At 39.1% G+C, this 15330-nt stretch overlaps 1 protein-coding gene across 1 annotated transcript; it reads left to right on the forward strand.

Moving 5' to 3' along the window:
- The first annotated feature begins 9885 nt into the window (after positions 1–9885).
- On the forward strand, positions 9886–14401 carry Cpsf160 (cleavage and polyadenylation specificity factor subunit 1). Its single transcript, XM_090372648.1, has one exon. It carries the CDS (start codon positions 10022–10024, stop codon positions 14399–14401), a length of 4380 nt encoding a protein of 1459 aa, XP_090228774.1. The 5' UTR covers positions 9886–10021.
- Positions 14402–15330: the final 929 nt, after the last annotated feature.

Genomic DNA, 15330 nt, shown 5'->3' on the forward strand with positions numbered 1-15330 from the left:
AATTGCAAATATGTCTTGGCCCTCTTCATTGATTTTGAGGGGGCCTTTGACACTATTTGGCATGAGAGTGTGTTGGCCTCTTTGAGAGTACTACAGTGCCCTATTTATTATACAGAATAATTAGAGATTATTTAAATGGGAGGAGAATTATTGTTAGCACACCACATTCTAAATTTGAACGAGATATTAACAGGGGTTGCCCACAGTGATCAGTGTTAAGTCCAGTCTTCTGGAATCTGGTATTTAATATGTGGCTGCGTGATGATACACTTGATTGTCAAAACCCCTTATGTGGATGATTGGGGGTTGTGCGTGCAAGGAAAATCAAGGAGAGATATCGAGGGTAAAATTAAGATGGTTGTGATGGAAATCTTGCCAATTGGGCTACAGATAATAAACTTAGTATATCTTCTACTAAGACGGTTATGATGTTGACTAAAGGGAACTTGATTACAATAGGCCTCCTCGTGTACTTATTAATAATAAGCAGATACCTTTGGTCTCTAAGGTATCTGCTTATTATTAATAAGTATTAATAAGCACCTTGGTGTAATTATAGATGATAATATGTCGTTTGTAGCACATCTTGAATATCTGAGTGGCAAGGTTAAAAAATTTACTACCTCCATTGTAAGGATTACTAGAAAGGACTGGGGACTCGGTAAAAGGGTCCTTGGGTTATATTATAAAGTTATATTCTTAGCTATAGTATCATACGTTGCTTCTGTCTGGTTTAAGAGAATTAATGTAATTAAATTTAGGAATAAGATTAACTCAATTCAGAGATCCATGTTGCTAACAATATTAAGAGTATGTAAAACCGTCTCTACTCATGGAATACAGGTAATTGCTGCACCCTTCAGTTAGATTTATATATAGCGTTTAGGGCATTGAGCTATTTTTTGAGAAAGGGAATTCAGATTTCATTTTTGATTATTACTAATGACATTTTGATAGATAGGAAAAGAATATATGGTTAAAGTTAAATGAAATATGGCAGGACCGTTGGAGCACAAGTAATACTGGATATATTACCAGACTGTTTATTTCAAAAGTAAGTTTTAATACGGGTAAGAAGACTAAGTGGTTTTACCCAACTATGGAAGTGTCTTATTTGCTAATGGGACATGGCTCATTAAAATCTAAGCTATGGGATCTGGAAACAGATCCCTTGTGTTCCTGTAGGTTCAACGAGACGTGGGATCATGTTTTGTACGATTGCCCAATTTATGAAGAATTTAGAAGTAAATTTAGAGCTAGCTTACCTACATTGAATAGGGGAACTGAAACAGAATGGTTGATTGATGAAAAAATGTTTTAAGCTATTACAGGAATTTTGTAGGAGCGTATTCCTTAAAAGGAAGCAGCTCTCTATTTTGATCAGTGTAGATTAGGTTTTTAGTACGACTGCATGACTGTAGTTAAAGAGAGGTGGTATTTTATTTGTGGGAGGGATACATTTTTATTTATTTACTTATTATTTTATTTTATTATTATTATTATTATTTTATTTATTTATTTTTTGCTTCTAGGTTTGGGCAGCCTAGAAGCGGGAGACGCTGGCACCCATCAAACTTGCACACCTGCTGGTGGGTGCGGGATTTTTGTGTTACTTACACAGACAGTATAGTAGACCCACGTGCGGGGACGGACACCGGGATGCGGTTGCGCCTGTGTGTTGCCTACTTCCTGGTGGATAAGTGGTCTGCCTTCTGTTATATATATATATATTTTATTTATTTATTTTTTTATGTTCCACTTGGATACATGAATTTAGATGGAGATGGACATCAATCTGGGCGCCACCAGAGACAGTTATACATAAACTAACTAAACTAAACTAACTACCTTGGATAGACGTACACAACTCCAGATACTGGAAGGCGTTACTGTAACCGGTACGCGTTACTGTACTGAGGTAATCCTTCCCCATATGCGTCTGTTCCGAAGTGCCATTCGCCGGTTCGTGTTTATGGATGATAACGCCACACCCCATCGCACTGCAGCTGTTGATATGCTTTTGGAAAGTGAGGATATTGTTCGTATGGATTAGCCTGCCCGTTCCGCCGATCTAAATCCCATCGAACACATATGGGACGCTCTGGGGGGACGCCTAGCTCACGTCCACACCCACCAGAAAATGTTCACCAGCTGAAGGTGGCGCTGACAGAGGAATGGACGATGCTACCGCAAGAAATTATCAATGACATTATTCTAAGTATGGACAGGCGGTGCAAAGCCTGCATCGACATTAGGGCTAGCCATATCACCTACTGAGGACCACCTCTTCCTTTTCTTCCATCTTTGGCAGTGATGTATTTGTATCATGGTAGCCAGTGCTATGTTGCCATTTTTGAATAAAGTCCCTCTGTACCGTTTTGTTTCTGTTGTTGTGTCGGTGTTGTTTCCTTCATCATTTCTGTACCTCACGAGGTTCCTTTGGTATGCTTTTCCCATATCCAGGCTACTCCTTTGAGAAACTACAGGTGAAACCTGACTGGTCCTTAAATTTTGCACACCAGTGTAGTACTCTGGCAGGCTCTTCCACTTAATTTCCGAAGATTTCAGTGGCAAGGGCCTAAAAAAATAAAATAAAATTATATAAAAATTGAGGACATTGAAGGTTACAGCCTAAAAATTTAGGTCGAGGTGAATGTAGCTAAAGAATGCTGCGTTTTAGAATTAGCAATTTAATTAGAGTATTACGCTGTCAGTCAAGTTAGAGTAGGGGGGGAGACTGAAAACTGGGGGAACAGACAGAAGTATGGGGAGGATAGGAAAGGTGACTCCAAAAAAGAGCAACAGGGTTAGCCCCACCAGACGGAAGAGAAGGGTGGTGAAGAGAAAAGGGGATAGGAACCCGTCCACTCCCCCCTGCTAGAGAAAGAGGAAGTTCGAAGTGAGTCAGGCTAACGCATCAGCCTCAGGATGCCAAAATGGCCGTGCAAGCAGCAGATCAGCTGTATCACACTCACTGGGAGGATGTTCAATCCATTCTCACAGCAACAGGTCCGGTTTAGTTCAGTTTAGGGCATCATGAGAGTTGGTCACTCATGGAACAAATGCCCCATCCATGGAGACAGTCATATACAGTTTGTAGCTCAGGGGTTCTTGAGATGTCTGGCTGGAGGGTTGGTCTCAACCTTTCTGGTCTTAGACAGGTGGATGTTGTCGTTGTTTCAGTGGTAGGGATCGTCTTCTTGTGAAGAACTCTTGGCAGTATTGCGAAAAGGCCTTGTGCTTTCTGTTGCTGTCCAACAAGTAGTGCTCCTAGTCTTTTGGATTGAAATTAATTCTGGTAATCAGAACGCAACGAAGGTCCTCGTACAAGGGAAATCATGAATTAGGTGACTCCAACTCTCCTGCTTTCCGCAGTTACAGAGGGGATCACTAATAATTCCAAGAGTTGAGAGCTTTGCTATGATGGATCCGTGTCCTGTAAGCACGAAAGTTGCGTGCAGGCCGGAGAAGAACCATGCAAGAGACTTGGAATATAACTTCGTGATTTGTGGGATAAATTTCCTAGTCACGTCTCCTTTAGGATAGAGTTAGCACATCTGTCTTGTCAGGTCTTCTGTAGATGGAAGTTAAGGCGCTTCTTCTCAGCCATCAAGTTGTTGGTGAGATCAATGGTATATTCCCACGAAGGTTACCGATGTGTCTTTTGATAGGTGGTAGAGGAGCCCGCATCGGATCACCTGAAGGTCCAAAGGGAGGGCGCCTGCCAATACCTGAAGGGCATGGGTACTGACAGTGCGGCAGGCCCGGGTAATAGTAAGGAGAATCGATCTTTAAATCATTTCGAGCTTCTTTCTGTTTACTGCTATTTTTGCTCTCAGCTATCATATCCCTTAGACATATGTAATCGCCGGTAGAAATACTGCGAAAACAGCGACAGCGTGGGGCGGTTGAGGCTCCAGTCCCGCCGCGTAACTCTGGCGACCAAGGCAGTATAGTTCGTTATCTTTGTCTGCATGTGTTTCAAATGAGGGAGGAATGTGAGTCCTGAGTAGAAGATTATTCCTAGATTTTCAAAAACTAGAACAGTGTATTGTGTCCGAGCAACTTGCAACAGTGTATTGTGTCCGAGCAACTTGCAACAGTGTATTGTGTTGCGTGAAGGTTGCTGGCTCGATTGCTATTGTTTTCTTGTGTTGTAACATTAATTCTTGATAGATTTATTTATCGACGTAGTAGTTTTTGGCGTAGTTAATTAATCTTCAGTAAATAATATTGTTGCTTTGAACCCACTATTATAGTTAATGGAAGGCAGAATTCATAGTAAGAAGCTTGGTAAAGGAGGGGGGAAGGAAGAGAAGACTGGAGCTTTCCCCCCGCTTCCCTCCAGAGTTCCCACGTTGTACAATACTGATTCTGTCAAGAAGGCTTCTGAGAAATTGTCTAAAGTTAAAAATATTAAAGCAAGTAGTGTTTTAAGTAGTAGAGGTAGTGGTGCAATGAGTACTGTTAGTGTGAATACTAAACCTGGGACGTCTGGCAATGCTGATTCTCATACTCAGGTTGGTGGTGTGGAAAACAGTTAAAGTTGGCTGGATGGTTGAACAGGGGGTGCAGTTAGAAGAAGATGATGTCGTAACAGATTTGACAAATGATTTGTCAAATGTTAAGATAACTGATTTTCAGGATAATCAGCCTGATAATATGGTTTCTGATGTAGACAGGTTTTATTCGGAATCGGGGAGAAGAAGTACAGGCACAAATGTGCGTGAGAGTGAAATAATTGTTGCTAACATACAGGACCAAAGGCAGAGGTACCCTGACGTGTCTACTATTTTTGAGCTTGTAACAAAGTTGAAGAAAAAGTCATTGACTACATGACTAATGAAAATAATAGTTACTAAAGCTGCAACTAATTTCTTACTTGACGTATGGATTGACATGGAGACTATATCAACAGCATTAGTCATTGACAATGAACGTCTTAAAACAAGGGTAGAGGAGATGGAGATGCGTGCCAGTTTATTAGATGACATTGTAAGAAGGCAGCCTTTTCTATCTAATGTTGCAGAACAAAAGGGAACTTATGCGGACAAAGTTAGGGCTGGATTCAGCCAGATTCAATTAGGTGAACAGGTAATATTAAGTGATATCTGTATGGTGGATAATAACAGGAAGCTGAGCAAAGTGGCAAGATTAAATAATAAAGTTATTTTTAAGGCAGGAAGTTATTGTTCACACATTAAAGGAAAGTTTCAAGAAATAAAAATTAGAAATCTAAGAGCTATACGAAATAAAGGAGTCTTAGTTGAGATAGATAATGATAAGGATTTGGATAAACTCAGTAAGGCAGAGGTATTTTTTCAAAAGGGTATTAATCTGGATAAAGTAAAGTTACAGAACCCTACCATCTTAGTGTATTATGTACCTAAGGAATTAACTTAGGGATTTATACAAGAAAAATCTTCAAGATTATGGATATGAGGAGCAAGAAGTCAGAGAGGGCATTGTTTTTAGATTTAGTAACAGTTCCAAGGTAAGGTTTAATAATTGGGTGATTGGGGTAGTTTCTCACATGTTGGAAAATTTAATGTGTAATGACAGGTTGTATTTTGGATATACGTCACACAAATTCAGGCGTTTTACAGTTGTGACTAAATGTTTTAAGTGTTTGGGGTATGGCCACTCTATACAACACTACACACACAAGACCGTGTCGTGTGGTCATTGTGCTCCGGATGGCCATCTTTTTGTTGATTGCCCAAATAAAAATAAAGATCCATGCTGTGTGAACTGCAAGCGCAGAGGTAGAGCTTATGATCACTCATTAAGGAGTAGTAGTTGTCCTGAGTATAAAAAGGCTCTAGAGTTTGCCAGTACGTATACTTATGATGGATAACTGTAGTACTTTTAATGTGAATGGCAGTTTTCAACATAAAGATGAAGGTAGTGTGCTTAAGTTGGTTCAACTCAACGCCCAAAGATGTCGTGCGGTTACTGATGAAATTAGAATGGTGGCTGTGCAAGAAAGTGTTGACATTTTGTGTATGCAGGAGCCGTATGTTGGTTCCTTTGCACATGGACATAAAATTGTTGGTTTTCCTGCTGATGCCAGAGTTATAAGTGTAGTTGATGTTAAACCTAAAACAGCAATTGTGGTCTTTAATGAGTTATTGCAGATAACTGTCCTCTCCAGGCTGTGTAGTCAGAACTCAATATGTGTGAACATTAATACTCCTAGGCTGTCTTTTAATTTAATATCTCTTTATTGTCCTCCAAGTCTCGAAATTGTTAACTCTATCCATTATATGGAAACAGTTTTCAGTGGTTGTAGTAATTTAATTATTGCATTGGATTCCAATGCAAAGTCTAACTTATGGTTTAGCGGCATGACTGATCAGAGAGGTCGCTTAATGGAGGACTTTATTTTAATGAATAATTTGTGTGTAGTCAATATATCAAGTCAGCCTTATACTTTTAACAATGTTCATGGCAGGTCGAACATTGATTTGACTTTAGTTACTTAGGGGTTATCCAGACGAATCTGTCATGGGCATGTGAAAACAGATTATACGAATAGTGATCATAGATCTTTGGTTTTTCATATTAATTTGGCTGATTTAAATACTACTTTAGATTTTGATAATTTTGAATTAACTATATTTATTTATAAGAAGATTAACTGGTCTAGTTTTGCACGGTCAGTGGCTTTAGATTTTTCAGGAGACAGTATGGTTAATTTGAATTTTTTAAATGCTTGTGAGTATGCTGCTTTCGTTCAGTCTTCATTGCTTAGAGCCCTCAGTTGTGGCTCAAGAAGACAACGAGTTAAGAGGCGAGTTGTTAATTGGTGGAATGCGGAATTATCCAGGTTAAGGAAAGAAGTATTTTTATGTAGGAAGGCATATCAGAGGTATAGGCGGTGGGGGCTGAATGAGGCTCAATTTTATCATGCATGTTATAGGAATAAAAAGAAAATTTATTATAGGGCTATTTATGAGAGTAAATTAAAGGCTTGGAGAAGTCTAGTTACTAGTGTAGGCAATACAGATCCTTGGGGATTAATTTATAAACTAAGTACGAATAAAGTAAGACCTGGAAAGATAATGAATACAGTAATCTCAATGGTGTGGAAACAACTGATTGGATTACAACAGTGCAGGCAATAATATCGGAGTTGTTTCCTCATGAGGAAGAAGGGGAGAGACAACAGAGCAAGAAGGTATCAAGGACTCTAATGTAACATACTTTGGGACAGATATATGTTGCCTTGAGGGATTCTTGTTGCTATCATTACCTTGTTAGTTGTGATTTTGTTGACCACTTCCCAGAGGTCAGTGTTTCCGGCGGTGGCAACTAGGTGTTCCCATGATGTTTGCTTGCGTTTCCTGATGGTAGCTGTGTATATATTTCTTTCCTCTCTGTATTGCTGACGGAGGGCCTCCACCTCTGTGGCAAGCCAGGACCGTCACGCTCGTTGAAGTTCTGGGCGTCTGCGCGGTAGCACATTGGTATCATCACCGTCTTCCCCACATCGGATGGAAAAGGCCTGGGTTCGAATCTCGTCGATGACGCGAGGAAATTTAATAAGCTTGTTTCACTCTGTGGCTGAGTTAGCCAGTCTCAGGCTTAGATAGCAAGGATTTCCCCCAGACTCTAGCGTTTTTCGTCGTGCAAAACAATGCAATTAACAGACATTGGACACACAGCAAGGATATGAATTAAAATATTCGGGTGGCCTAATATAATATTTTTGGAGTTCTGGGCACCACCACGGAACAGTACCAGGAGTGGGTTTATTCCTAGGAATCGTGCAGTTGCTTGCTTTAATTATATTTGTGACTTTCCTCTGGTAGGCATCAGGATCAGTGGATCGAAGTTATCAGCCTGCAGCTGCTGGGCTAGGGAGAAGCTTCTCCTTCAAAAAGATCCCATTTTGCTGTGGAGATGGCATACTTCTGTAGGGTGAATCTTGGAGTTGGGACTCTGGCCAAGGATCTTGTTATCTGGTATGCTATGGCTCTGTAGTGTGAGGTGGTCCAGGAATCCAGGAATCCTGGACCACTCAGCCCACGATGCAGTTTGCCATGGTTCTCGTAGCCATTGACATTAATTGTAACTTCCCACAGGGTATTACAAAAGGAGGGAAGATTGTTCCACCTGTTTAGAATGGTAATCTGGGAATTTGCAAGGAAATTTTCAAGTCTTTGGCCGTTTCTACAGCCGTGCCTGTCAGCGGTAATGCTGAACCGGACAGGCGACTTGCAGTTGATGTCCACACCGATGATGAGCTTTTCATTTGGGCGAGTTGTCAGGACGGTATCCAGGTACCTTGTTTATGGAAGAATATCTACCCCCTGGCCTGCAGTATAATGACGCTATATAAAAACTTCCCAAAAAATTCTTAGAACAGTGAAAATTCCACTTTCATTCATTTTACCAACTTTTCTCAGAGTCTTATAGACGTCAATCACGTCCGCTCTAAGTTCCTTGGTTGCCAAGCTCTGTAGCCAACATAATCGAAGTCTTTCCTTGTACGGTTGTCTGTTTGCCGATCTCACCATGCGAGATTAGCATTAGAAATGGCATATGATGCAAGAAAGCAAGCTTATACAGCATTAGCCAAAAAAAGAAAAAAGAAAAACCCTTCCCATTCACGCTTCAAAAGTTTGTGCAGTTCTTCCTTGAATTGATTTAAGCTTTCAACTTCCACAACAAGCGATAAAAGTTTTTTCCAGCAATCAATCGCTTGCTGGCCAAAGGCAAATTTCTGCACATCTGTTCTGCAACTGGCTTTCCTCAATTTGAATTTACGTCACCTCAAGTGCGTAATCTGAGCAAGAGGATGAATGCTATCAGCATTGAGCTCGCTCAAACCATTTAAAGTCTTATACACCTCAATCAGATCACCTTCCTGGCGCCCTGTTTACCCTGCTGAGAAAACTTCATTTTGCCCGTATCGTAACTCCTGGAACCCCCTCTTCCTCTACAGTTTTTAATTCAACCCTACGAAATGTATAATTTATTACCTTGCATTTTGTTGTATTAAAACATACCTGCCGCTTTTATGACCATTCTTGAACCCTGTTCAAGTCATCCTGAAGGGGCACCGCTTTGCACTGATCAAAACGACTCTCCAAATTTTTACGTCGTCTGCAAATTTCGGCATCACGCCCTTTCGAAGTTGTTTGTGAAGATAGTGCTTGAAATCTTCCCCGCGTTGCTCACACCATTCTTTCACATCATTTGTTCACTGGATGACTGCATGATAACATTGAAATTCTCCTGTACATTGAAGCACACATGCAAATTGTCAGGTTTACCAGATTCACAACAATGTTTAGCTATGATACGATGTTCTCAGTACCTGGCATAGACATCGACCCTCCAGAACATACCCAATTTTCAGAAATAATATATCCCGCGTAATATAGTCGAAGTAGCTGATACGCCTAAAACCCACAAGAGCGACGACAACAAAACCCCAAAAAGACGCGCAATGGTACCTGGATGGAGCTGGGTGTCTGACTTGTTTTGGGGCTATTTTTTTTTCTTTTTTGTTTGGATTACCCCGTTCTGCGTTGTGGCCTGAGTGCCACGCGTCCAGTACTCCCTCTCTCTCTCCTTTTGTACGGCCCTGATTCCTATATGCCGCATTATTATAGAATTTTTTAAAATCAACCTAATTGCTTAATCATTGGATTGGTTAGAAGTTTTAGCTTTCCAGCGGTAAACTGTAATCTTTTTCCTAAATAAATTCGTTTCATAATGATAACCAGGTGTTTAATTCACGTCAATGCTATTTTACCTTTTGCGTATACAGTACTATATTTGTTTTTTTATTGGGCATTTTGTTTTTTCTGTCATTATCCTTCTCTCCGCCAGGGTAGCGGGAATTGAATGCTAGCGGTGACTGAAGTTTAACAATGCGTGTGGTTGCAACGTTAATGTTTTTTCTGAATCGTGTTCGTATTTTTATTATTTAGCTTATCGCAGTGAGTGGGTCTCCTTCTTTTGTGAATATCATTTGCTCTTTCTTTGTGTGTAATACTTAACTATAAAAATGACGTCGAATATGTATTCAATTTATAAAGAGATTCAGCCTCCTACCACCATGGAGCATTGCCTTTACTGCAATTTTTGCGATCCATATGAACCAAATTTGATATTAAGTGGTACTACCCAACTTCGTATTTATCGACTTACCCCAGAACATGTTAATGACAATTCGACAAGTCAACGGCAGCCGAAGTTGAAATTGGAATGTGTGCAAGTATATTCTTTATTTGGTAATGTAATGTCTATAAAATCAGTTCGTCTGCTTGGATCTTCTAGGGATGCCTTGTTAATTAGCTTTAAGGATGCCAAACTCTCAGTTGTTGAATATGATCCAGCAACTCATGATATTAGAACACTCTCTCTGCATTACTTTGAGGAGGACACTATGAAAGGTGGTGGTAACCATCACAGCGAAATGTGTTTAGTTCGGGTTGATCCAGATGGAAGATGTGGTGCAATGTTAGTATACGGGCGCTTTATTGTCATTCTTCCTTTTCGTAGGGAAACGACAGCAGATGAACAAGAAATTAGCATGTCAGCTGGAGGAAAATCGCCAGTTCTTGCATCCTACGAAATTAATATGAGTGAATTGGATGAAAAAGTTAACAACATTGCAGACTTACAATTCCTTCATGGATATTATGAGCCAACTTTGTTAATCCTCTACGAACCCCTAAAGACATGCCCTGGGCGTGTTGCAGTAAGGCAAGAAACTTATGCAATTGTGGCATTATCCCTAAATATTCATCAGAAAGTTCACCCAGTTATTTGGTCCATGAGTGGATTACCATTTGATTGTTTCCAAGCTCTTGCTATTCCAAAACCAATCGGTGGCATTTTGATATTTGCTATAAATTCCTTATTATATCTCAATCAGAGTGTCCCACCATATGGTGTGTCACTTAATGGATTCACAGATTTTAGCACATCTTTTCCACTGAAGCAGCAGGAAGGTGTCAAAATTTCGCTCGACTGTGCCCAAGCCACTTTCATTTCACATGACAAACTCGTTATTTCTTTAAAAGGAGGAGAACTATATGTTTTGACATTATTTAATGATGGAATGAGAAGTGTAAGAAGTTTCTATTTTGATAAGGCAGCAGCTAGTGTATTGACGACCTGTATGACTATGTGTGAACCAGGGTATTTGTTTCTTGGTTCACGCCTTGGGAATTCTCTTTTGCTTCGTTATACAGAAAAAGTCCAGGATTCAAGCACAGAAGATGAAAAAGTTGAAAAGATTACAAAAGAGGAAGCTACCCAAGAGGAAAGGCCCGCAAAGAAAAAGAGGCTAGATTCAGTGGGTGATTGGATGGCTTCTGATGTGACACTAATTGAAGATCCAGAGGAATTGGAAGTATATGGTAGCGAAGAACAAACAACAAAGCAGATAACTTCTTACACTTTTGAAGTGTGTGATAGCCTTATTAATATAGCACCTTGTGGGAAAATCTGTATGGGGGAACCAGCCTTTTTATCGGAGGAATTTTCTAATAATCCAGACATGGATTTAGAGCTAGTAACAACATCAGGGTATGGAAAAAATGGTGCACTCTGTATTTTACAGAGATCCGTGAGGCCACAAGTTGTGACAACATTCGAACTTCCAGGTTGTGTTGATATGTGGACAGTTATTGGTCCTAATATTCCAAAGAAAGATCAAGTTGAAGATTCTACTTTAGAGAAAAAAGAGGCAGAGGGGGAAGGAGGTACTAAAGAAAGTGAAACTTGTGATAAAAAAAAAAGAGAAGAGTTCAGTGCAAATTCTCATGCATTTCTGATTCTTAGCCGCTATGATAGCAGCATGATTTTACAAACAGGACAAGAAATAAATGAATTGGATCATAGTGGATTTAGTACACAAGCAACAACTGTATTTGCTGGTAACATTGGTGATAATCGTTTTATTATTCAGGTGTCTCCAATGGGAGTCAGGTTGTTGTCTGGGTTTCGTCAGTTGCAGCATATTCCTATAGATGTTGGTTCACGTATTGTTTGGGCATCAGTTGCTGATCCGTATGTTTTAATCATGAGCTCCGAAGGTACTGTAATTCAGTTAACTCTAAGAGTTGACAGTCATGGGACTAGTGCTAGGCTTGCTGTATCACGCCCTCAGCTTGCCTCAGTTAAGTCTCGTGTTTCAACACTGTGTGTCTACAAGGATATTAGTGGATTATTCACTACAGCACCTCGCAAAGAAGTAGAAGATAATATTACTTCTCTTGGAATAGCACCAGATCCAGAAATTGTGAATGATGTTTTTAAATTATCAACAGGTGATGTAGAGGATGAAGATGTCCTTTTATACGGAGACACAGTACCACAGAAAGAGCAAGTAGAAGTTAAATTGCCCACTGTGAAAAAAATTTTTAAATCTGTTCAAGAACAAAAGGATATTAAACCCACATATTGGCTTTTCATAGTTCGTGAAAATGGTGTCTTGGAAATATATAGTCTCCCTGAATATAAAATGTGTTACTTAGTAAAGAATTTCCCTGCTGGACAGAAACTTCTAGTGGACAGTGTACAAATGACGTCTGGTCCTATTGGTGGTGGTGGGTCATCAGACAAACAGTTTGATTCCTTGCCTGTAGTACAAGAATTGCTTGTTGTTGGGATGGGTCCCAATCAGTTTCGCCCATTGTTATTGGCCAGAGTAGATGAAGATCTCCTTATCTATGAAGTTTTTCCTTTTTATGAAACACAGACAGAAAATCATTTAAAATTGCGATTTAGAAAAATACCCCATGGTGTAATTTTAAGAGAGAGAAAAGTCTACAAAGCTCGCAAGAAGAGGGAACAAGATTTGGAGGGTGTTTCCCATTTTCAGAGATGGTTTAGACCATTCAATGATATATCTGGATATAGTGGAGTATTTATATCTGGTACTCGTCCACAGTGGCTCTTCATGACCAGTCATGGGGAACTTCGAATCCATGCCATGGGTATTGATGGCCCTGTAACTTGTTTTGCACCATTTCATAATGTCAATTGCCCTAAAGGTTTTCTTTATTTCAACCAGCAAGGAGAATTAAGGATCTGTGTCCTTCCTACTCATGTTACATATGATGCACCGTGGCCAGTACGAAAAGTTCCATTGCGTTGTACACCACATTTTGTTAACTATCATTTAGAAACCAAAACTTATTGTGTTGTGACTAGTACACTAGAACCTTGTAATAGGTTAATTCGATTTAATGGTGATGAAAAAGAGTATGAAATACTAGAGCGTGATGACAGGTATATTTATCCCCTTACAGAAAAGTTTATATTACAGTTACTCTCACCAGTTAGCTGGGAAGCAATCCCTAATACCCAGATAGAACTGGAAGAATGGGAGCATATAACATGTTCAAAGAATGTGATGCTCTGTTCTGAGGGCACACGCAGTGGATTAAAGGGATATCTTGCAATGGGTACCAATTATAATTATGGGGAAGATGTTACAAGCAGAGGAAGGATAATTATTCTTGATATAATAGAGGTTGTTCCAGAACCAGGACAGCCTCTAACTAAAAATAAAATTAAGGTTGTATACAGTAAGGAGCAAAAAGGACCAGTAACTGCCCTTTGTCAGGTTGTAGGATTTCTACTTACTGCTATTGGGCAGAAAGTTTACATCTGGCAATTAAAAGATAATGATTTGATAGGCATTGCTTTTATAGATACCCAGATTTATATCCATGCAACTATATCTATTAAAAATTTAATTCTCATAGCTGATATTCACAAGTCTGTGTCTTTATTACGCTATCAAGAAGACAGCCGTACCTTAGCTCTTGTTAGTAAAGATGTTAAACCAATGGAAGTCTATGGTGTAGAATTCCTAATAGACAATAATCAAGTAGGATTTCTTGTATCAGATGCGGATAAAAATCTAGTGCTTTACATGTACCAACCAGAAGCAAGAGAAAGTTATGGAGGGCAAAGGCTACTTCGTAAAGCTGATATTCACATTGGTTATCACGTGAATTCATTTTTCCGAATTAGATGTCGACTTGGGGATTTAATTAACGTAGATAGAAGACAAGCTACTATAGCAGAAAAGAGACACATTACTATGTTTGCCACTCTCGATGGTAGTTTGGGTTATCTTCTTCCAATACCAGAAAAGATGTACCGTCGGCTGCTCATGTTACAAAATGTCTTAGTAACACACATTGCACATACAGCAGGCCTCAATCCTAAAGCATTCAGGATGTATAAAAGTCTACGTAAATCCTTAATGAATCCCCATAAGAATATTTTGGATGGGGAACTGTTGTGGAAATACCTTAATCTTTCAGTGATGGAAAAACTAGAATGTGCCAAAAAGATCGGTTCTGCACCTGATCAGATAATTGAAGATTTACTGGAAATAGACTGTTTTACTGCTCACTTCTGATTCCTAAGGAATATATGTACATGTTTATCCATTTATGTAAATACTCATAGTTTCATTGACATCTGTTTTTTTGAATGCTTTGAATCAGCACAAACTGTGATCCATTTTCATATTGGCAAGGACTTGATACTTGCTAATATTTTGTATATTTCTTCTGTTGAATACAGTTTAATTTTTTCACAACCAGTTTCATATTTTTAAAAATTAATTTTTAAGTTCTTTCCCAATAAATAGAAAAGTGGCCATTTAATAATGATTGGTTTTTTGAAGGGCTGCAAAAAAGTTTTCGCTTTTAGGAGTATGGTGGGGCCCAAACATCTGATGGTAATTCGTTCCACAAAACCCATTGTATGTTGAAAATATTGTAAGTTGAAACCAATAATACATTGATTTCATGTAATTCATAGTAAACTCTTGGTAGGTGACCCAACAACACATAAAATAGGTATTTCTTACATGTTATACTTGATTTGTACATTAAAAATGAGCGTTTTATAAAGATTATTTAATAAATAGTTATAAAACATCTTAAAATAAAAAAAAAATAACAAATTAGCATTTACCTTAGACTTGAAGTGCAGGGCTGATGAAATCAATAGTGACATAGTGGTGGGATTAGAGACATCAGCTGTCTTCTCAGTCTTTTGTCTTTTGCTGCTACTGGTAGAGAAATTGTCAAAGGTGGACTGTTTTTAATGACTTTTGTAGCTTTCTAACATAAGAAATGACTGTCTTCATTTTGCACATCATGAGTTCAATGTTGGAGTGTTTTTTTTTTTTTTTTTTTTACCACTTCTCTTAAATGCTCCCAACAAGAAATGACAGTCTTCAGCTTACATGTTTTGGGTGTCTTCTTCCTCTCCAGTGTCACTCTTCATAATTTTCTCCAACTCTTGTAGCTGTTCTGTCATTAGCTTACACTCATGAGC

The sequence above is a fragment of the Mastigoproctus giganteus genome, chromosome 4, assembly GCF_048544385.1.
Source record: "Mastigoproctus giganteus isolate SK-2022 chromosome 4, ASM4854438v1, whole genome shotgun sequence".
NCBI classification, from domain to species: Eukaryota; Metazoa; Arthropoda; class Arachnida; order Uropygi; family Thelyphonidae; genus Mastigoproctus; species Mastigoproctus giganteus.

What these genes read in the sequence shown, in the direction of transcription:
- Cpsf160 (XM_090372648.1), top strand. Translation starts at nt 10,022, where the DNA reads ATGACGTCGAATATGTATTCAATTTATAAAGAGATTCAGCCTCCTACC.